General features: G+C 51.8%; 3 protein-coding genes and 1 long non-coding RNA gene across 5 annotated transcripts; 3 read left to right on the top strand and 1 right to left on the bottom strand.

The window, feature by feature from the left end:
* The first annotated feature begins 1,203 nt into the window (after positions 1 to 1,203).
* Positions 1,204 to 3,584, top strand: CLDN7 (claudin 7). The gene is made up of 4 exons (XM_084862687.1): positions 1,204 to 1,813; positions 2,468 to 2,632; positions 2,735 to 2,819; positions 2,911 to 3,584. Exons 1-4 carry the CDS (start codon positions 1,591 to 1,593, stop codon positions 3,071 to 3,073), a joined length of 636 nt encoding a protein of 211 aa, XP_084718813.1. The 5' UTR covers positions 1,204 to 1,590; the 3' UTR covers positions 3,074 to 3,584.
* ELP5 (elongator acetyltransferase complex subunit 5) lies at positions 3,554 to 14,663 on the bottom strand. Of its 2 annotated transcripts, none has more exons than XM_084862684.1 (8): positions 14,269 to 14,663; positions 14,056 to 14,116; positions 13,894 to 13,974; positions 7,736 to 7,956; positions 5,486 to 5,667; positions 4,991 to 5,086; positions 4,750 to 4,850; positions 3,554 to 4,167 (listed from the first exon to the last, which is right to left on the bottom strand). In XM_084862684.1, the coding sequence occupies exons 1-8, from the start codon at positions 14,312 to 14,314 to the stop codon at positions 4,053 to 4,055; spliced, it is 903 nt and encodes a 300-aa protein (XP_084718810.1). In that variant the 5' UTR covers positions 14,315 to 14,663; the 3' UTR covers positions 3,554 to 4,052. The 2 variants fall into 2 exon arrangements, with proteins under 2 accessions (XP_084718810.1, XP_084718811.1); XM_084862685.1 differs by having other exon boundaries at positions 14,522 to 14,657.
* LOC311611013 lies at positions 14,427 to 15,339 on the top strand. The gene is made up of 3 exons (XR_014793048.1): positions 14,427 to 14,549; positions 14,779 to 14,842; positions 15,270 to 15,339. It is a non-coding gene; the product is annotated as an uncharacterized lncRNA (long non-coding RNA).
* A 41-nt stretch (positions 15,340 to 15,380) lies between these two features.
* CTDNEP1 (CTD nuclear envelope phosphatase 1) lies at positions 15,381 to 20,970 on the top strand. The gene is made up of 8 exons (XM_084862686.1): positions 15,381 to 15,632; positions 18,386 to 18,452; positions 18,543 to 18,661; positions 18,855 to 18,926; positions 19,316 to 19,432; positions 19,652 to 19,763; positions 20,185 to 20,269; positions 20,522 to 20,970. Exons 1-8 carry the CDS (start codon positions 15,531 to 15,533, stop codon positions 20,580 to 20,582), a joined length of 735 nt encoding a protein of 244 aa, XP_084718812.1. The 5' UTR covers positions 15,381 to 15,530; the 3' UTR covers positions 20,583 to 20,970.
* Positions 20,971 to 21,275: the final 305 nt, after the last annotated feature.

The following is a 21,275-nucleotide window of genomic DNA, read 5'->3' as shown; positions in this document are numbered from 1 at the left end:
ATGGGGAAACAGTTTGGGGAGAGTCAGAGAAGGAACCTGAGGGTGCGGTGGGAGCCTGCGAGCTGAATCAAAGGTCCCATTAGAGCCAGATGTTAGGGAGACAGAGCGGGTGGGAGAGCCCACACATAGGCTGGTCCAAGCTCAGAATGAAAGAGAAATGGGGGTGTGGCTGGGGGCCCGGGGGTGGGGGCTGGTGGTAAGAGGGAGGAAGAGGCGAAGGTGAAGGACAAGCTTGGAAAGACGTAAGGGCGGGAAGGAGGGCTGTGACCAAGGCTGCAACGGAGGCGCCACCTGCTCCCATCTCCAGCTGGCTTCTGGTTGCGGTGGTTTCTTCCTTCTGTGACAGGGACCCTTGATGCGGGAGGGGACAGGGACCGCTGGGAGGGCCCAGGCACTAAGTCAGGGCAGGGGTTTGGATAGAGGGGACCAAGAAGACGGAAAGTCATGCCTGCAAGCCGGGTGCCTGCTGGAGGGCAGGGTGTCTGCTGGAGGACAGGGTGCCTGCTGGAGGGCAGGATGTCTGGGGGAGGGCAGGGTGGGCGGAGGGGGCGGTGTGCTGGGGCGGTGGCTCTGGGTAGGACGCCAGCACGGCAGCTGAAGGGGGAATTCTAAGGATTGGAGACAGGGCCCCGACGGGGTCGGCGAGGCTAGGAAGAAGAAGATAAAGGAGCAGAGCACCGCCCTCCATGAAGGGGGTAGGCTAGGAATAAGAAGAAAAAGCGGTAGAGCTGAAGTTGGGGGCAAGGTCGGGGGGGGCCCGGGAACAAAAATGCTCCCGGAATCCCGGCCCGGAGTCCCCGCGGCGGGAGGGAAGGGGGCGGGGGCGGGGCGGGGCGGGGCGGAGGCGGCCGGGGGCGTCCCCGCGCTCGGGCCTCCCCCCACCCCCCGCGGTGCACCTGTCGGGCGGCGGGGAAGGGGCTTCCCGGCGCCGATCGAAGTCCGGTCCGGAGGGCTGACTCCCGACCGGCCGCCGCCCGCTCCCCAGCTGCGGCCCCGGACGGGCCGCGCAGGGGCGTGACCCCGGCGCTCAGGTTTCCTCCTCTGCACCTGGAGAGGAGGGGAGGAGGGGGCCGGCACTTCCGGCCCAGGTGAGTGTCCCTCGGTGACGTCAGGTCACCCTCGGCCGCCCCTCCGGTTCCGCTCCCGCCGCGCTCCCGGGGCCGCGGGGCGCGCCCCCGACGCCCTACAAATACCGGAGCCGCACCTGCCGCCGCACCTGCCGCCGCCGCCGCTGCACCTCGGCCCGGCCACAGCCCAGGGTCCGCGGGGACTTCGAACCCCCCACCCCGTTCCGCCTTTTGTTTGGGGAGCGGCGCCGTCCGCCCCGGAGAGAACGGCCCGGACGGACGTCGGGGATCGGGGATCGCCTCGCCGCCTGCTCGTCCTCGGAGCGGAGCCTGTGCCGCCGGAGGGGAGCTTCGTGTTCACCTCGGGGATAAGAGATTCGCAGTCGCTCAACAAGAAGCTTTTTTTTTTTTGGTGTTGATTTTGGTGGCTTGTGACTCCAGCCCGAGTCGTCTGGTGGGGTCGCCCCTCGACGTTTCTCCCGCCGCAGAGGCTCCCGCCCGCGCCCTCGCCTTCGGGAGCGGCATGGCCAACGCGGGGCTGCAGCTGCTCGGCTTCTCGCTGGCGCTGCTGGGCTGGGTGGGCCTGCTGGTGTGCACCGCCCTCCCGCAGTGGCAGATGAGCTCGTACGCGGGCGACAACATCATCACGGCCCAGGCCATGTACAAGGGGCTGTGGATGGAGTGCGTGACGCAGAGCACGGGCATCATCAGCTGCAAAATGTACGATTCGGTGCTCGCCCTGCCCGGTAAGGCCGCCAGACGGACGGGGCGGACGCGCCGGGCCGAGGTCAGGGGGTGGGGGGGTGGCGGGCAGGCCGGGCCCGACGCCCCGGGTTGCCTGGGAGCCGCGGGGCGGGGAGGGAGCGGGAGCGCCGGGCCGGGCAGGGGGGCTGGCCGGGGCGGGCGGCGTCCAGGCGGCCACAGCGGGGCCGCCCCTTCTCCCCCAGCTCCCCGGGTGGCCGGGCCCGGGCTGGCGGTGGCCTCCCTGCTCCCACCTTTCCTCGCGGACAAAGGGGGCGCGGGTTCGGTGAGGAGCCGCGCTCCGGGCAGAACGGGCAGACCTGCGGCCTCTAATCTTATCGCCCGATTAGACGAAGCCACAGGCCCGCGGCCTCGATAGCGGGGTCAGGGCTGTGCCGAGCCGGCCTCCGCGGCCCGTGCGGAGCCTCCGGCGGCCGCTGTCCCTTCCCCCTACCTCCTTCCCCCTTCCCAGGGTAGTTTCATCGAAACCGGGCGCCCCGGGCGAGTCGCAGAGCAGAGACGGGGTGGGGCGGAGCGAGGCCCTGGAGCCGGGATCCACCCAGAACCGGCCCCCGGCCTGGACGCAGGGCATCTCAGCCGGCGGCCGCCGGCTCGAAGGCTGCCTGCCTCCCAGTAATGAGGCCCCCTCCTTCCTCCAGCGGCCCAGCAGGCCACCAGGGCTCTGATGGTGGTGTCCCTCGTGCTGGGCTTCCTAGCCATGTTCGTGGCCACGATGGGCATGAAGTGTACCCGCTGCGGGGGAGATGATAAGGTGAAAAAGGCCCGTATAGCCATGACCGGAGGCATCATCTTCATCGTGGCAGGTGAGTCACAGGTCCAAGGCAATCCAGGGCTCCGAGTGAGGGTGGACATGGTGCCGGTTTGAAGGGAGTCTCACAGTACCTGCACCCTCATTCTCTCTCTAGGTCTTGCTGCTTTGATAGCTTGCTCCTGGTCCGGTCACCAGATTGTCAGAGACTTTTATAACCCTTTGGTCCCCATGAATATTAAGTAAGTATGGGAGTTTTGCCTCCTAAGGGGACAGGTCTGGGGTCTGGAGAGACAGGCCAGAGTTTCTGACCGCAATTCCCTCTCCCCACAGGTACGAGTTTGGTCCTGCCATCTTCATCGGCTGGGCAGGGTCTGCTCTGGTCCTCCTGGGAGGCGCAATGCTCTCTTGCTCCTGTCCTGGGAGTGAGGGCAAAGCTAGGTATGGTGCTCCCCGCTCCTACACTAAGCCCAACTCTGCCAAGGAGTATGTGTGAGCTGGGACTCCATTGCCCCAGCCTGGCAACCTGCACTCGGAAGGACCTGGGGCAGAGCTCGGCCTGTGGGCAGGATGTGCGGGGCGCTGCGGGTCACTGCATTCCTGTACACCATGTACAGTTCCCTGGGGCTGGGCGGGGGAGAACAGAGGGTGGATGTGCTTTTTGTACAGTAATAAAAAGTATGTTTTGGAAAGGAGGCTTCTTTCTTTCCCCTTCAGGGCCTCTGCTTCTTCCTACTGAAATCCTTACAGGGAGGCTGGAACCTAAGTTCACCTATTTCAGCTAAAAAACCCCACAAAAAAAACACCCAAAGCCACACTGAGCACTAATGGTGTGCCAGGTCACCCTGTTCCACCAGTTCATTGTTCTTCAGGCCCATTATTGACTCCTGAAGACTCCGGTACTTGGTTTCCTTAATCCACTGCCATCTTCCAGTCCCTTCTACTCCCAACTCTTGCTTAAATAGCTACCAGAGAATTTCTTTTTTAATAAAAAAATATTTATTAGGTGTGTGTGTGTGTGAGTGTGAGAGAGAGGTTTCCTAGTCTCTCACCTTTCCCTCTGCCCCCATCCCACTTTTTTTGGTTAATCCTCATCTGAGGATATTTTTCCATTGATTTTTAGAGCCAGTGGAAGGGAGAGGGAGAGACAAACATCAATGTGAGAGACACATTGGTTGGTTGCCTCCTGCATGCACCATGACCAGGGCCGGGGAACCTGCAGCCAAGGTACATGCTCTTGACCAGAACCGAATCCAGGCCGCTTCAGTTAACCCGCCGATGCTCTGTCCACTGAGCCAAACTGGTTAGGGCCCATCCTACTTTTTGTCCGACTGGACACTGCTCCCCAGCTCACGGGTCACAGGGTAGGGCCTCCAGAGACACAGGAAACAAAGGAGGGGAAGAAACGAGGTAAGGCCAACTGGAACAATGGTTATAGGCCCGCAGTCTCCTCACCCCCCTCCAATTCAGTCTAGTCAAATATCTAAGTCATCATCTGGGTCCTCTTGGTCCAGGTCATCATAAGCATCTGGCTCATAGAAGATACGGCTGGTAGGTTGGCCTAAGCCACGGCACAGGAGAGCCTGCTGCCTGAGAGAGAAGAATTGGTGCTGGTGAGGATGGGGAACAAGGGTCCTATCTGAATACCCTATACCTGGTAATTATGACTCCTTCTCTGTACTCCAAAGTTTTCTTGGTCCCAGTCCCTTTCTCTGACCTCCTGATTTAGTTAGTATTGAAGCACCATTTGGTCCTGGAATAGATTACTCAACACCACTCCCTTGCAGCTTGAGGGCAAGGATCCTGCCATAGTCTTACTTCAAGCACCCACACACTGGGCACAGAACAGGTATCTACTAAGCCCTTGTTAACCTGCCTCTGCCCGCCCCATTTAGCTTCCTGTCCTGACCTTTCCCCCAGGGTCTGTTCTGGCTCAGCTCAGACCCAGATGTGGGGCTGGGACCCAAGGCTGTGATGGAGAAAAAGACGACAAAGGCTTTGTCATTGTTGGGGTATGGGTGGTAGAGAGCCACTCCCCAGACTTGGCGCTGGAGATGGACTTCAACCCTAATAAAGTCAGAGGTTAATCAACAACCTGTTGTCACCCCACCTCTGGGGCCCAGACACTGGGCTCTATGCTTAAGGACCCAGGGATACAGGCTGCAGCCTTACTTTTCAGAGCTGAACTGGAAGGGCAGGGTCAGGCTATCTTTGACTTCCTTCTCTTTCTCGGACAGGTGAAGGTTAAAGGTCAAGTGAGTAGTGGGATCCACCTGTAGGTACAAAGGATGCTGTCATTATGCCCCATCCCTGTAATCTCTGACCCCACCCCCAAACCTCTGCAGTTTTTATTCTCTCTTTTTGCCAGATCCCAACCCCATTCTCTTGTTCTGGCCCTGGCGCTCTTAGATACCGGGTGTGTGCGAGGATCTGAGTGGGGCTGGGACTTCAAGGGAGATTCCCCTTGGAGGTCCAGGCTGAAGTCAGGCAGGATGGAGAACCACTGAATCTGGGGAAAAGGAGAGTATTAAAAGTTTTTTTCCATCTTACTGAAGAAACCAGAGAGAACTTCAGCCTCAATCGGCTGTGTCACCGCTTTCGGCTCTTGCTCTCACTCCTCATTCAAACTTATGAACTTGTTCCTTCCCCTCCCTAGGAACCACTCCCAGTCTTTTCTCCAGTTCCATTTCCTGGAACCAGTACCTTTCATTGGTTAAGCTCACAGGATCTGAGTTTCCCAGGCCACAAAACAGGGGTAATAAAACTATCTCACAGGGTAGCTGTGAAAGTTAAATGAGGAAAATAAGGAAATGATGGAAGCACAGAGAAATGCTTCATCACATCGGTTTTTTTTTTGTTCTTCCCCTCTGTCCGACCCCAACCTCTGGTCCTCCCAGGTTTCTCTGACCTTATGTGTTGGACGATGTTGGGGCCTCCGATAGAGAATGTGAGCTGAGGCCTGGCCCCCTGTACCACTCAAGGTCACTTCAGTCTGAGCAAGGGAGCTCAGTGCTTCCATGGGGCCCGGGCCATGTAGCTCTTCATGTAGCAGGCCCAGCACACACACATGTTCTACCGGGGAGCTGTCATCTGGAGAGGGACAAGAAATGCAGGTCACACAGGGCGGAAGGGAGCGTTTGGGGTGGAGGCCTGGGATCAATAGTGAAGAGGAAAGAGAGAGAAGCAGGCCCACATTCCGTCACTGCTCTGCCACACTCCTAGCTCAGTGTGGCCGTTTCATGGCCCTGCATTGGCCTCCTTCAGCTCTCACCTCTCATGAACAGTGGAACCTCATTTCTCGAACTTAATTTGTTCCGGAAGGCTGTTCGAAAACCGAATCATTTTTTCCCCATTAGAAATAATGTAAATGGAATTAATCCCTTCCAGACCCCCAAATAATTCTGTTTTAACCTTTCTCATATATAGTACATCTATTGTACTGTTTAATCTATAAATAAACATTTTAAAAAAGGACATGAAATGTAAAGGAAAATTTAATGAAAAGGAAAGGAAATGTACACCAAAAAACGAAAATTTTATAATAAGTATAAACAGCAACAAAAGCAAAAGAACACGAAAATGTTCACAGCACAACATCCTGAGATTTTTAACCGTGGTTAACTGACTCATATTTGTACGTTTTCTCCTTTGTCGCATGAAAGATGCGTGACTCATCATACAGGTATCAGCATGAAAGGGTGGTCCGGTAGAGAGGTGGATTGTTTGCGATAGGAGACATTCCAAAAACGTGGGTCCATGGTACTTCCTACTCCAATGTAGGTCTGATCAAGAGACCACTGACTACAGCTCTCGGGCACCTCCAAGCCTTAAGGATGAATCAGCACCTTCCTCACCGGGCCCCCGCTTCTCACACACTGAGTTACTTGCAGCTTTTGGAACTTGCCAAGATCCCATTGGTGCCTTTTGGGGGAGCATTTACACTACACTAAACACTTTACTGTAACATTTCAATCCTTATACAGGTCAGCATTTTTAGGTTGAACCATATGAACTTGCTCATATTTGACTACCTCTGAACTACAAAAAATGGCAATTCCACATGTTTACAGAGGAAACTGAAGTACTGAGAGATCAAGTACCATAATGTAAAGCCAGGTTTCTGACTTCAAAGTCCATGCTCGTACCCAAAGTATACAGGGTGTGGCAAAAGTAGGTTTACAGTTGTTCAGATGGAAAGCAATTCAGTAAATAAAAATACAAGAACAAACTCTGGTTTCACAACTGCAATCCTACGTTTGCCCCGCCCTGTACTAGCCCTGCACTTCCAGGCTAGTCCTAGTGCCAGGGGCCTGGCCAAATCTGCTGGGCTCACCCCTTATCGTCAAGGTTCTTATCAGATTATCTTGTAACTACCTGTTTACTTGTCTGTATCCTTGATGAACTTTGAGCTCCCAGAAGACAAGGACTAGACTACAATTAAGTCTTTATCTTCCTATTATCTAAAATTGTACCTAACATGCTGTATGTATTTATTGTTTGCTGAATGAATGAATAAAATAGATGAGTAAAAAAGAACTTGGAAAAGTGATGGGTAGGTGGCATTACAGAAAAGTCAAGAACTAGTATAAAGGTTAAAGAGATAAAAAAAAAAAAGGCATGGCCAGCATAGCTCAGTGGTTGAGTACTGACATGTGAACCTGGAGGTCACAATTTGATTCCCAGGTTGCAGGCTTGATCCCCAGTGAGGGGCGTGCAGGAGGTAGCCGATCAACGATTCTCTAACTATTGATGTTCCTATCTCTCTCCTTCTCCCTCTCCCTGCCTTTCTGAAATAAATAAAATATACTTTAAAAAAAGAGAGAGATTGAAAAAAAGGCCCTAGCTGGTGTGGCTCAGTTGGTTGAGCATCGACCCATGCACCAAAAGGTCTCCAGTTTGATTCTTGGTCGGGACACATGGCCGGGTTGCAAGCTTAATCCCCAGTAGAGGGCTTATTGGAGGCAGCATATCGATGTTTCTTCTTCTCTGTCTCCCCCTCCCTTCCTTTCCAAAATCTATAAAAATATATTTTTAAAGAAAGGTTAAAGTAATACATTTTTTAAAAAGAGACGGAAGAAGAACCACTTGAAGATCTCTGATATGTTGTTCCTTGGCAGAGGGACACATCTGAGGGGAAGGAACGAAGGAGGGGTCTCACCGCGGCGGGAGTCCTGTCGGCTCAGAGCATGCAGGGCTTGGCAGAGTGCGGTGCAGGGGAGGTGGAGCAGCAGCCAGCTCAGTGAATCAAGCGCAATGGTGACAGGACCGGGACCTGCTCTCCTGCGCATTGCTCTCAGCACTCCCAGGGGCCCCCCCGGAAGGGCCTCTCCAGTGTTGGACCAGTTGAGAGGGTCTCGGAAGAGGTCATGGTAAACCAGCCTACAAAGAGAAAATAGGAGACAACATACTGCCCCTCTGCCAGTCTTGAAATTCACCCTCTGACCTTTGTGGCACCGTTTTCTCAGTTTTCACCAGTATCTTATATTCCAGTGAAAGGTAATAATGGAGAAGTAGAAAATAGTGATTGAGTAAAGAGACTTTGGCATCAGACAGCCCTGAACTCGAAGCTTGCTAACTGCCCAAGGTCACGTAATGGATAAATTACTTAATCTTTGGTTTCTTCATTTGTAAAACAGGAATACAAACCTTTTGACATTTAGCACAGTGCTTGAAACATACTAAATACAATACTTCATAAATGTTAGCTATCATCACTGTCAAATAAGTCTTGAGTGGTGCTTATCTCTGGATGGAAAGGAAAAGGAAAGAACACGAGACATGGTTCCAGCCTGTAGAAGAGCTTAGCAAAGGCCACAAATTAAGTTATGTGGTACCAACTACAGATACAATAGCAATTCAGGAAAGGGATGCCGGAGTGGGCTGAAAATCCCGGGAAAGCTTCATGGTGGCAGAAGTTGTTCCCAGACCCCTCCTTTCTACCTTCTGTTTCCCTTTCAAATGGCATCTCAACATATAGCATCACCTCTCTCGCAATGACTGGTACAAAATAGGGCTCAACAGATAGATATAAACTACTATAATTCATGGAACTACCCAGACCAGGAAGTAATCTTTCTTAATCAGGCAATGTATGGGTTCAGGGACCTCCTGACCTGGATACTTGCCCCTACCCCACATCTACAAGTCCATCTATAAGTGGCTCAAGTCCTTTTACATTTGTTCTAAACGCTCCATTCTTCTTTTTTTTTTTTTTAAATATATTTTATTGATTTTTCACAGAGAGGAAGAGAGAGGGATAGAGAGTTAGAAACATCGATTAGAGAGAATCATCGATCAGCTGCCTCCTGCACACCCCCTAGTGGGGATGTGCCTGCAACCAAGGTACATGCCCTTGCCCGGAATCGAACCTGGGACCTTTCAGTCCGCAGGCTGACGCTCTATCCACTGAGCCAAACCGGTCCCGGCCTAAACGCTCCATTCTTACTGCTACTCCTGCAAGCCAGCTCTGTCACCTCTTACATTATGCTCTAAGTTCATACCAATAGAGATCACATCTGACTCATTCACCACTCTGTCTCCAGTGGGCAGCACTGATTCACAATTGGTGTTCAGTACATACACCTGAGTCAATCTGGATTACTGCAATAATTTTCCCACCTGGTTTCCCCATCTCCATGCTGCCCCCTGCCAACCCTTCTTAACACTGTGGTCACTGAAGCTAATAGGAATGATGATACTACACTCCCAAATTTTCAAATGACTCCCCACTTTCTTTACAACATCTTAACTCCTTTCAGACTCTGCAAAACCTTTCACTCTCAGGCATCTTTTTTGCTGTTGTTAATCCTCACTGGAAGATATTGGGTCGGCAGCTAAGTAATTGCGGGTTTCACACATATATGGCTTCAGTTGAATTTTTAGGTTTGCAGACGTAGTACAAATGTAAAACACATTTTGTTATTTGATAGTTGGCTATTCAGCTGTTAATCAGTAAAAAAAGTTTTTTGATCTGTTTTGTAGTTTTCGTTTGGCGTTCGTTGAAAAATGGAAAATCAAAAGGAACATTTTCGTCATATTTTGCTTTTTTATTTCCGCAAAGGGAAAACGCATCGCAAGCTCATAAAAAGTTATGTGCTGTTTATGGTGACGAAGCCTTAAAGAACGGCAGTGTCAAAATTGGTTTGCCAAATTTCGTTCTGGTGATTTTTCACTCAAAGATGAAAAACGCTCTGGTCGTCCAGTTGAAGTTGATGACGCCCTAATCAAAGCAATAATCAATTCAGACTGTCACAGTACAACACGTGAGATTGCAGAGAAGCTTCATGTATCACATACATGCACTGAAAATCACTTAAAACAACTTGGCTATGTTCAAAAACTCGATACATGGGTTCCTCACGAACTGAAAGAATCACAGTTAACGCAACGCATTAGCAGCTGCGATTTGCTAAAGAAACGTAATGAAAATGATCCATTTTTAAAATGACTGATAACTGGCGATGAAAAATGGGTTGTTTACAACAATATCAAGCGGAAAAGATCATGGAGCAGGCCAGGTGAACCAACTCAAACAACATCAAAAGCTGATATTCATCAAAAGAAGGTTTTGTTATCAGTTTGGTGAGATTACAAAGGAATTGTCTACTTTGAACTCTTACCACCCAACCGAACGATCAATTCTGATGTCTACATTGAACAACTAACGAAATTAAACAATGCAGTTGAAGAAAAGCGGCCCGAATTGACAAATCGAAAAGGTGTTGTATTCCATCATGACAATGCAAGGCCACACACATCTTTGGTCACTCGGCAAAAATTAATGGAGCTTGGTTGGGATGTTTTGCCACATCCACCATATAGTCCTGACCTTGCACCATCTGATTACTTTTTGTTTCGATCTTTACAAAACTCCTTGAATGGTAAAAATTTCAATAATGATGATGATGTCAAATCGTACCTGATTCAGTTTTTTGCTAATAAAAACCAGAAGTTTTGAGGAGAATCCAAGATGGCTGCTCGGATAGGCACCTAGCCGCAGCCGCACGCAACAATTTCAATAAAATACAACTAAAATATAAAATGGACATCACCCAGAACTACAGGAAAGTCGACTGACTGGAAATTCTACAACGAGAAGCAAGGAGAAAACCAGAAGGAAGCGCGGAGGAGCTGTAAAAGCCTAAGGTACGGAGACACGCGGCGAGCGCGGAGAGGACGGAGCCAGAGAGGAGGGAGGCCGAGTGCCTGGCTGGCGTTCCCTAGCGGGAAGCAGAGAAAAGCTCCGATTGTGCTGGGCCCCCAACTGCTCTGAACCTCCGTTCTAGGCCAGACCCCGGGGGACCCAGGCTCATCCATAGGGAGCTGGGCTGTAAGGCGGAACCTGGGGAAGTGGCGAAAGGAGGTCCCAGAGGCGTGCACACTGTGCGCAGAGAAGGGCCGGCCGGCTGTGCCCTAGGACTGCCCTGGCGGGAAGGAGACAGGGGCTCCAGACTGCTCTGAACGCCACCTCCAACTCCACTTCCAACTGAACTGAACCCCAGTTTCGGGCCCATTGCGGGAGAGCCTACACTGTTTGGTAGCAGGCGAAAATCGAGGGCACCTTTCTCTCAGAGGCGCTTGCAACAAGTACTAAAGGACCCTGAGTCTCAGGAGTCGCATAGGTCGGGGCTGACGGAAGCCAAAGCTGTAGGCTCCACCCTGAAACTCCGCCCCATCAGAAAAGCTGTCTGCGAAAATGCCTAAACCAAATAGATCACAAACAAAAGAAATGGAGGACAAAAAGCGACTGGATATAGAGTTCAAAACCACACTTATAAGGTTTTTCAAGAGTTTCCTAGAAAAGGCCGATAAAATAATTGAGACCTATGAGGATAAGAAAAGGGATCAACAAGAAATAAAGAATACATTGTCTGAAATAAAAAATATTATACAGAGTCCTAAAAACAGAATAGAAGATCGCAAGAATCAAGTCAAAGATTTGGAACATAAAGAGCCAGAAGACACTCCTCTGCAGAAGCTAGAAGGCAAGAGAATCCAGAAAATTGAAGATAATGTAAGAAACCTCTGGGACAACTTCAAACGATCCAACATCAGAATCATGGGGGTCCAGAAGATGAGAGAGAGCAAGATATCGAAAACATACTGAAAGAAATAGTGACAGAAAACTTCCCCCACCTGGTGAAAGAATTGGACTTACAAGTCCAGGAAGCACACAGAACTCCAAATAAGAGGAATCCAAAGAGGACCACACCAAGACAAATCATAATTAAGATTCCAAGAGCAAAGGACAAAGAGAGAATATTAAAAGCAGCAAGAGCTAAGCAGGAGGTTACCTATAAAGGAGCACCTATACGATTGTCAGCTGATTTCTCAACAGAAACCATGCAGGCCAGACGGGAATGGCAAGAAATATTCAAGGTGATGAATAGCAAGAACCTACAGCCAAAAATACTCTACCCAGCAAAGCTATCACTCAGAATCAAAGGTCAGATAAAGAGCTTCACTAATAAAAAAAAGCTAAAGGAGTTCATCACCACCAAACCAGAATTATATGAATTGCTGAAGGGGGTTCTTTCAGAAGAGAAAGTAAATAAAGATAAAAATTATGAACAACAAATACGTAACTATCAACAAGTGAATCTAAAAACCAAGGAAATTAAAAAAAAAATCTGATGAACAATATTAACTGTTGAATATAATAGAATCAGAGGTATGGAAGGGGAGTGAACTAATGATTCTTGGGGAAAAGGGGAGAGGGGAATGTGGGAAGAGACTGAACATAAACTGTGCACCTATGGATGAGGACAATGGGGAGTGGGGAAAGGGCAGAGGGTGGGGTGGGAAGGGGGGGGAAAGGAACACTTGTAATAATATGAACAATAAAAATTTATTTAAAACAAACAAACAAACAAACAAAAAACCCAGAAGTTTTTTGAACGTGGGATTATGATGCTGCCTGAAAGATGGCAAAAGGTCATTGATCAAAATGGGCAATACATTACAGAATAAAGTTATTTAGTTCCATGAAAAAATTGTCTTTTTCTTTAAAAAATCCGCAATTACTTAGTTGCCGACCCAATAGTATCCACGTGAGAAAGCCACATCAATTGATTACCTTCCAAATGCGCCCCAACTGGGTCCAGAAATGTACAACCCAAGTCCGTGCCCTTAACTGGAACAGAACCCACGATCTCTGGGTTTGGGGGGCCAATGCTCTTAACCACTGACCACGCTGGCCAGGGCTATCAGGTATCTTTTTGTTGTTGTTGTTGTTAATCCATACCTCAAAATATTTTTCCATTGTTTTTTAAAAAATACATATTTTATTGACTTTTTACAGAGAGAAAGAGAGGGATAGTTAGAAACATCAATGAGAGAGAAACATCGATTCAGCTGCCTCTTGCACACTCTCTACTGGGGATGTGCTGGTAACCAAGGTACATGCCCTTGACCTGAATCGAACCTGAGACCCTTGAGTCTGCAGGCTGACGCTCTATCCACTGAGCCCAACAAGTTAGGGCTTCCATTGATTTTTTAGAGACAGTGGAAGGGAGGAGGAAAGTCAGAGAGAGAAACATCAATGTAAGAGAGACACATGGACTGGTTGCCTCCTGCACACACTCTGTGGAGCCCTTAAATTGGAATTTAACCTGGGACCCTTTAATCTGCACGCCGTAACTCTACCCATTAAGCAAACTGGCTAGGGCTCAGGTATCTTTTTCTGTCTGACCTCAGTAAGCTCTTCCATCATCCATGCACTGGTATGCCTTCCTGATATATGCCGAACTGTGCATATGCTGTTCCCTCTGCCTGTAGGACAAACCCCTCAGTAGCTTACAGTTAAGTGTTGATGCATGTTTGGAATCCAGATTCTGACTAACTCAAAAAAAAGCAGAACATGTTTATTTTTCTTCTCCAGTACAAACTTGCCTACTGTAGGCCTTTACCCTCTATTTCACAATCTGCTTTGGATTCTCCACATACTCACCAATTCCTTATCACTCCTCTTGCTAATTCTTGCCTCCTGGAAGATCCATATCTATTCATTCAACGAATAAGTGGCTGCTACTACATACCGTTAGACAGACAAGAACACAGTAAGGATGGGCCAGGTACAGAAAGCCCCTTGGCTTAGTGCTGTGTCGCACTTCCCTTTGGATATTCCCATTCCCCAACCCCTTTTCCTACGTAAGTTCAATTTTTCTTTATTCACCATCTGAGGTGGCTATTTAGCCTGCCCAGGCATTACTGACTTGAACCTTTCACATGCCAGACCCTGGTCTTGCTGCTTTGAGGGAAATTCCTTAGCAATAAGAGGTCCCACGTCCAATGACCTCTCTTCCAGTCTGTACTTACTGGCTGTTGGTAGCGGGATCAAAACCATCACGAAACTCTTCCTCGCTCACTTCACAGCCCAGGACCTGGATCTGCTCTCCACTGGGGTACACAGGAGGCGATGTCAGGGTGGGCCTCGGCTTCCTGCCCCGGGAGAACGGGGAGGCGCCGCGCGATACTCACCGCAGCGCGGCCTGCCTGATCAGCGCCTTCAGGAGACTGCGCCCCTCCCACTCCACCGAGTCTGGGGGAGGAGGACAGATAAACAGCGTGAGCACAAGGTTTCCGCTTTCACGGACCATCGCTGCCACCACCCGAGCCTGTGACCCACGGCCCTTCCGCGCCGCTGCCGCCCCTCGAACCCGGCTCCCGAGCCCCCGTGCCGGCGCCCCTCACCCCGAAGCAGCACCAGGCCGCCATGACCCGATAGCGACTCCAGCATCTCCCACTGGCGGCCCTGCCGCTTCTCCGACGCCCTCTGATGGCGTCATCACCCGCGGTCCCGCCCCCAGGGGAAGGGGCGGGGCGTCCATGGCTCCTCCCACCGCCGAGATCCGGCTCCGTCTGGACGGAGAGGTCACATTATGTTCAATATTCCCGGGGCGGCTCACGCGGAGGCGCCCCGCCCGCGCCGGGCGCCCATACGTACGGACGACGCCCCTCTCCACGTTTTTACAGTAACCAGGGCGGAGGAGCGGTTTGGGGCGGGTGTCGGCGGGAGGGGGAGGAGGCCGCACGATCCCGTCAGACCGCCCGAACTCGGGGTCAATTGGAGTCACCCCGCCCCGCTCACCCCGTCAGAGGCGGGGCCCGCTCCTCCCCAGGCCGGCCCACCGCCGCCGTCTGCGCGTGCGCGGTCCGCGGCCTTGTGCGCGGCCACACCGCCCTCCCGGTCCCTCCCCGTAGGCCGAGTCCGGAGCTGCAGCCCGGGTGAAGCGCACACACGTCACCACCGGAAGTAGTGTCAGAGGTGAAAGGAGGGGGGAAGAAAGGAGGAGGGAGCCCTTGGGTAAAATGGCGCCTGTCAGAGTGGGAAATCCAGCTGCAGAAGCTGCAGCCCCGCTCCTCAGCGGTTAAGGCGCCCCCGACCTCGGGGAGGGGGAGGCCGCTCCGGCTCAGGCATCCGCGCCCTTCGGCTCCCCCTCCCCTCCTCCCCCGCTCCTCCGCCAGCCGGCCTGTCCTCCCGGGCCGCGGCCCTTCGCGCGCGGCTGCCCGCGCCCGCCCCTTTCCCGCGGGCAGCCCCCTAGCGCGCCTGCGCAGCGGGCCGCCCTCCGCTTCCTCCCCTCCCCCTCCTTTCTCCCCAGCCCCCTCCCCCGGGCCCCCTCCCCCAATTCTCCATCCCCTTCCCTCCTGCGCTCGGAGGACCCCGTCCTAACCCGGTCTGTCTCGGCCCGCAGTCTCCGCGAAGCCGCCGGTGCCACTCCCTGCCCATGTGGGCCCCCGCGGGCTGCCCACGCCTGCCCCCCAGCTCCTGGTTCCGCTGGGCTTTGCCCTCGCCCGGGGTGGCTTTCTGAGCCGCCCGCTCCGTGCCCCTCTCTGCAGCCTCTCCTGCCATTCGGGGCCCCCGTTCCCCCTCCCGGCGGCGGGGGGCTGCCCCCGGGGGGCTGGCGGAGCTGGGCCGCGGGGGCCCCGGGGCCGGCGGTGCCGGGGTCATCGGGATGATGCGGACGCAGTGTCTGCTGGGGCTGCGCACGTTCGTGGCCTTCGCCGCCAAGCTGTGGAGCTTCTTCATTTACCTTTTGCGGAGGCAGATCCGCACGGTGAGCCTGGGCGGGCGCTGGTCGTGGTGGGGACCTCGGTCAGCGGTGCTCACGGGTTTTCGGAAAGTCTCGGGCCTCTGTCGGGTCCTGGTAGCGGCTTCTCCCCTTAGCGAATTAGGGCACCTTTCGCAGGGCATGGGGTGGAATGGGGAGGAGGGAGATCCTTGTAGTAGAACCAAGATTGGGGGGAGGGGGACTTAGACAGGGACAGGATTTGGCAATTCTTGGGGGCTAGGGTGGTGGGTGGGGCGCTCTTAATAAAAGCTGGAGTTGCTGCTAAAGGAACGGAGAGGCGGGGAACACCTGTTTGATGGCAGCAGATCTGTTCATGTGGGCTAATCCTCCTGTTATTAGGAAACGGTGTGTTTGGCCTTATAATAAGGGAGCCACGGGCTTAGGGGTCTAGAGTGGAGGTGGGTGGAAGGGTATATGTGACAAACAAGGGCGGGAACTTGAGAAAAACCCTGTGTGTGAAGGAGAAACCTCTGCGGTTTGCATTAAGGCAACTCCTCCAAAAAAGCCCAGAAAACTTAATTCGTAATGTGAGTGTGGGTACCTGGGTTTATTGAGATCCTGGGACTAAGATGCTTTTTTATGTTGGGCTGCTTTAGTTGCGGAAGGGAGCACAGTAAAGCGAGGGTATTCCTGTCCGTGTTTGTCAGTTGTAGGCTTGAATCCCAGGGCAAGGCCCCTTGTTTCTCCCGGAGAACCCCAGCTTTGTGAGAGGTTCTGTGGACAGTGGATACTGCATGTATCTGTGCCTCTGGGTTCCGTCCCTCATAGTTTTTCACCAAAGTCATAGCTTCTTAGGATAATATCGCTGCGGTCCCACCACCACTGGGGAGAATCCTCTGAAGTCTGGGGAAAATGAAGTGAGCGAGGGTGCTGAGTTCTCTGGTCTGTACTCTTTGGCATACCTCAGGAAAACTTGAAAGAATAAAGCCAGGTAGGAGCTGCCTGTGTCAGGGAATTTCCAGAAAACCCTGGGCGGTTGTGGTGAACTCGATTGATTTGGGGCAGTGGGCCTGGCCTTGCATTTAGTGTCTCCTTTACCATTCGACTTCCATTTCCTGATTTAGAGTGTGGATTGTTCTGGGTGGTCATGGTGGTAGGCAGGGCTATTTCCCTGAGACAAGAGTTAGGAGCCTAGAACCATGGTCGGCAAACTGCGGCTCTTTGGCCCCTTGAGTGTGGCTCTTCCACAAAATACCACGGCCCCGGCGAGTCTATTTTGAAGAAGTGGTGTTAGAAGTTTAAGTTTAAAAAATGTGGCTCTCCAAAGAAATTTCAGTCGTTGTACTGTTGGTATCTGGCTCTGTTGACTGAGTTTGCCGACCACTGGCCCAGAAGAATTTGGGGTTAGATGCTCAGATGTGTGGGTCAGCCCCTGGGGTTTTCTCTCCATGTTAGCTGCCATCTCTCTCTGCTTGGCCTAGCTCTGAGCACCCCACCTTCTTCTGCTGACACATCATTTTTTGTTCTGGGTGCAAGGAGTAGTCCTTCAGCCCAGCCAGAGGTTAGTTGCTTTCCTTTGAGCGGCACTGACCCCACAGTCTTTTGTCTTCCCTTCCAATCTGGTCTTTCCCCCGCCCCCTTTCTGGCAGATGCTTGGAGCAGTCCCTACATGCCCAGCATGTGCAACCCGAGATAGCAGGCAGGACACCCGAGCTGCCTCAGCCTCATGGTGGCCCGGGGAGAAAAGAAGGGCAGATGCCTTGGGATTAGGGGTGAGGGCTCTTTGGTGTGCAAGGGGACCCTGGTTCTGGTGAGCCCGGGGCCTGCGGTTGGTCTGAAGAGCATTTGTCTGTGCCTTAGAAGAAAAGGGCAGAGGAGGGAACTGCCAGGCTTTGCATGGGGGAGAGTAAGTGTTAGAAGTGAGAGCCTTAGGGAAAGGTTTGGAGGAACTAGAAGGCTGAGCTAGGGATGTCCTTGTCCCATCCTCACCTCTTACTCATAGCCCTTACTTCACTCGGGCTTTCTCCACGCCCTGTCAGTTGGCTTGGCGGGTGGGGCTTTCCAATGTCCTCTGCTTTGCCCTGGGTACCAGGAAAAGGAGGCTGTTCTGAGGGCTTAGGTTCTTTGCAACTTGTGACTTGGCTCATAGAGACAGAAATGGACAGGTGGCTGGTTAAAATAGGCCTGGTGGCCCCTAGCCAGAGGAACTTAGCTGACCTGACAACCCCTGGATTCCCTCATCCTCTGTTCCCCCTAGGAGCCCAAGGACCTCCCTTCTTGACTCCTACTCTGTGTCCACTAAGGAATCCGAGGCTGAAGGGAGTTGTCACAAAGAATCCTTGGGGTGGACGTGGGGAGAGCTGTGACTTCTTTGTTCAAAGTAGCAAGGGGTATCAGAGTTAAGAGCAGGTTCTTGTACCGGCCTGCATGGGTACAATCCTGACTCCACCACTTTATCCATTCTAGTATTAACTGTCCACCCCTTGCTACAGTGTTCTAGGAATACAGCATGATGGAGGCAAAATCCATGTTCTCATGGAGCTATTTTCATTCTAATTGGATCAAACAGCTAAATAATATAATTCCTATCTGTGTGGCCTTAGGCAATGTTTTCAATCTCTTCAAGCTTCAGTTTATTCTTAAAACAAGAGATGATATCATTGTTTTGAGAAATAAATAAAGTCATCTTAAGTCATTTACACAGTGCCCATCACACCGTAAATGTTCAACACCTGCTACCTGTTGTTACTGAGGAAGATTTCCTTGTCAAGGATTCTAATCCTCTCTTTTGTTCTCAGGTAATTCAGTACCAAACTGTTCGATATGATATCCTCCCCTTATCTCCGGTGTCCCGGAATCGGCTAGGTGAGTTTGCTAGCCGGGAAGATCCTTTAAGGTGAGGCAGGGTTCGGGGTCTGGGCTGGAAGTTGGCTGGTGTTGTTTTCTCCTGTTCAGGCCAGGTGAAGAGGAAGATTCTGGTGCTGGATCTGGATGAGACACTTATTCACTCCCATCATGATGGGGTTCTGAGGCCCACGGTCCGACCTGGAACACCTCCTGACTTCATCCTCAAGGTGTGTGCTGTGGGAAGTGATGGAATGGTCATGTCTGTTCTACTTAGGCCTTTCCCAGCCCCACAATGTGTTGTCCCCACCCCCTGGCACCAGTGCCAGCCTGAAGAAGGGGAGCAGGCAGGGAGGGTGGGGTGTCTCCAGGCAGTGCTGTGGTGCTCAGGACCTCCCCCAGTCCTTCCCTGTTCCTCTACAGGTGGTAATAGACAAACATCCTGTCCGGTTTTTTGTACATAAGAGGCCCCATGTGGATTTCTTCTTAGAAGTGGTGAGTTTGCAGAAGCCAAAGGGAGCTCTATGATGAAGGAATGGCTTTAGGGCTCTGGTGATTGAGAAGGTTTGGAGGAAGGAAGGGGTGAGGAGAAATGGCTAGGGGCAATTTGGGGATGGGAGGTTGTGGTATGGTTGAAGAATGGCTTTTGGTAGTTTGGGTTCATTTGTTCGGGTATAATTCTGTTCTTCCACAGGCTTCCCGCTCTTCTGTCCTTGCATCTTTGAATCTTAATTAAGGGTGTATGGTGCTTAAGACCCTGAGTTTGGGGGCACTCAGAATTTTGTGTCCTCAGAGACATTCGATAGCCCCAGTTGAAAGGGCACTACATGTCTAAACGAATGATCACCTCTTCTGATACCTCCTCCTTCCCCTATCTATTTCAGGTGAGCCAGTGGTACGAGCTGGTAGTATTCACAGCAAGCATGGAGATTTATGGCTCTGCTGTGGCAGACAAACTAGACAATAGCAGAAGCATTCTTAAGAGGAGATACTACAGACAGGTAAGGGGCTAGAATCCACGTCTAAGCAAACTCCGGAGGCAGGTCACCAGGGAGGGATTTGAGTTTGAGGCAATTGCCTTGCAGTGAGGCCTGGGGACGTGAGGGAGGCTTACTGCATGATCCCCTTTGTGGGAGTTTGGCTGCCCAGGCGTTGGGGTTGGGGGAGCAATTACAGAGGATCGAGTCTCCTTTTGATACCCAACTCACCCTGCCTTGTAGCATTGCACTTTGGAATTGGGCAGCTACATCAAGGACCTCTCTGTGGTCCACAGTGACCTCTCCAGCATTGTGATCTTGGATAACTCCCCAGGGGCTTACAGGAGCCATCCAGGTATGGGGCAATGGGGTGAGTGTGACGGTCCAGGAAGTGGCTCTGAGGAAGTATTTTGAATGCGTGGAGCTGGGATGCTTTTATTGTCGGCCAAGATGCAAATTGTTTCTCTCTTAAATGAGATTTTCCCCCTCCCTCGCATGTCTGTTCTGTAAAGCAGATTTCTCATAGCAGATATATGTCATATAATGGCGGTAGGTGTGACTAGAAGCCTCATACTAGTATGCAATGTGGTGATTACGGTTAATTTATTTTGGAGTACAAATCGGGAAGGTTTTTCTCAGGTGATTGATTTGGGTAGGTGACTGGTGGTGAGGTGAATACATGTATTTTAAAGTAATGATTTCTCCTCCCAAACAAAAGAAAAAACACCTTGTCCCTCTTGAATCCATTGATTCTTCTGTGACTTCTCCACTCTCAGACAATGCCATCCCCATCAAGTCCTGGTTCAGCGACCCCAGTGACACCGCGCTTCTCAATCTGCTCCCGATGCTGGATGCCCTCAGGTAAGGAAAACTAGACATTTACCTTCATCCCGAGAGGGATTAAAAGTTTGTCCTCTTTTACTTATCTCTCTTCCCTTAAGCATTTAGCAGTTGAATGGAAGTCTTATATTAAAGCTGACCATTTTTAGCCCTAGTGTTTTGAGCAGACTGAACCTCAATCTCATTATGTGAAATGGTGACTGCCCCACCTCTCCAGTGAGGCTGCCTCTGTCACTGGAAGGACTCTACCAATGCAAGTTATTGTCATCCCAGGTTCACCGCTGATGTCCGCTCTGTGCTAAGCCGAAACCTTCACCAACACAGGCTCTGGTGACAGCTGCTCCCCCTCCACCTGAGTTGGGGTGGGGGGGAAAAGGAGGGTGAGCCCTCGAGATGCTGTCTGACGCCCTGTCCAACGGTGAGGACTGCCTGGGCAGGGTCTGCCCCCCTCCCCTCTCTGCCCTGGGAGCCCTGCACTCCGTATGGAACCTGGATGGACACACGGGCCAGACTCTGAAGCAGCCTCTCTCAAACTTCGTGTTCGCACTCCCTGGAAACCCGCCTGGGACATACGCAGAGGTCTAGGAGAGCCGAAACACTGTCTTGTGACTGAGAGAGGACTGGCCAGAGAGACAGACAGACATTCAATAATCCGGGAGGCTCGGAGAGAAGCCAAGCCAGCTTTGTTGTGATTTAATTTTTTAAAAAACTCTTGTACAAAACTGATCTAATTCTTCACTCCAAGGGCTGGGTTGTGGGTGGGAAACAGACTTGGGCCACTGCATTTCCTCCAAACTTGTCCCCTCCCCTCCTTTTCTCTACATTTCCCTTTCTTAGATTTCCTCAGATCTGTAACCAGCTTTCTCTCTCTGTTTCTCCCCCACCCTCCCCCTTCTTTTAAACCATGCATTATAACTTTGAAACCAAAGCTGCCCCAGGTCCTTCTCTGGGGTTTGGGGACATGAAAAGCAGAGGGGAGAGACTGCTGCTGGTCCTAGGGTTAGGGGAAAGGCGGTGTTGGCTTGGC

This window comes from Pipistrellus hanaki (assembly GCF_964339955.1).
Source record: "Pipistrellus hanaki genome assembly, chromosome: 16".
Classification (NCBI taxonomy): Eukaryota; Metazoa; Chordata; class Mammalia; order Chiroptera; family Vespertilionidae; genus Pipistrellus; species Pipistrellus hanaki.
The sequence above is the reverse complement of the archived record's forward strand: the minus strand, read 5'-3'. Positions and strand labels throughout refer to the sequence as shown.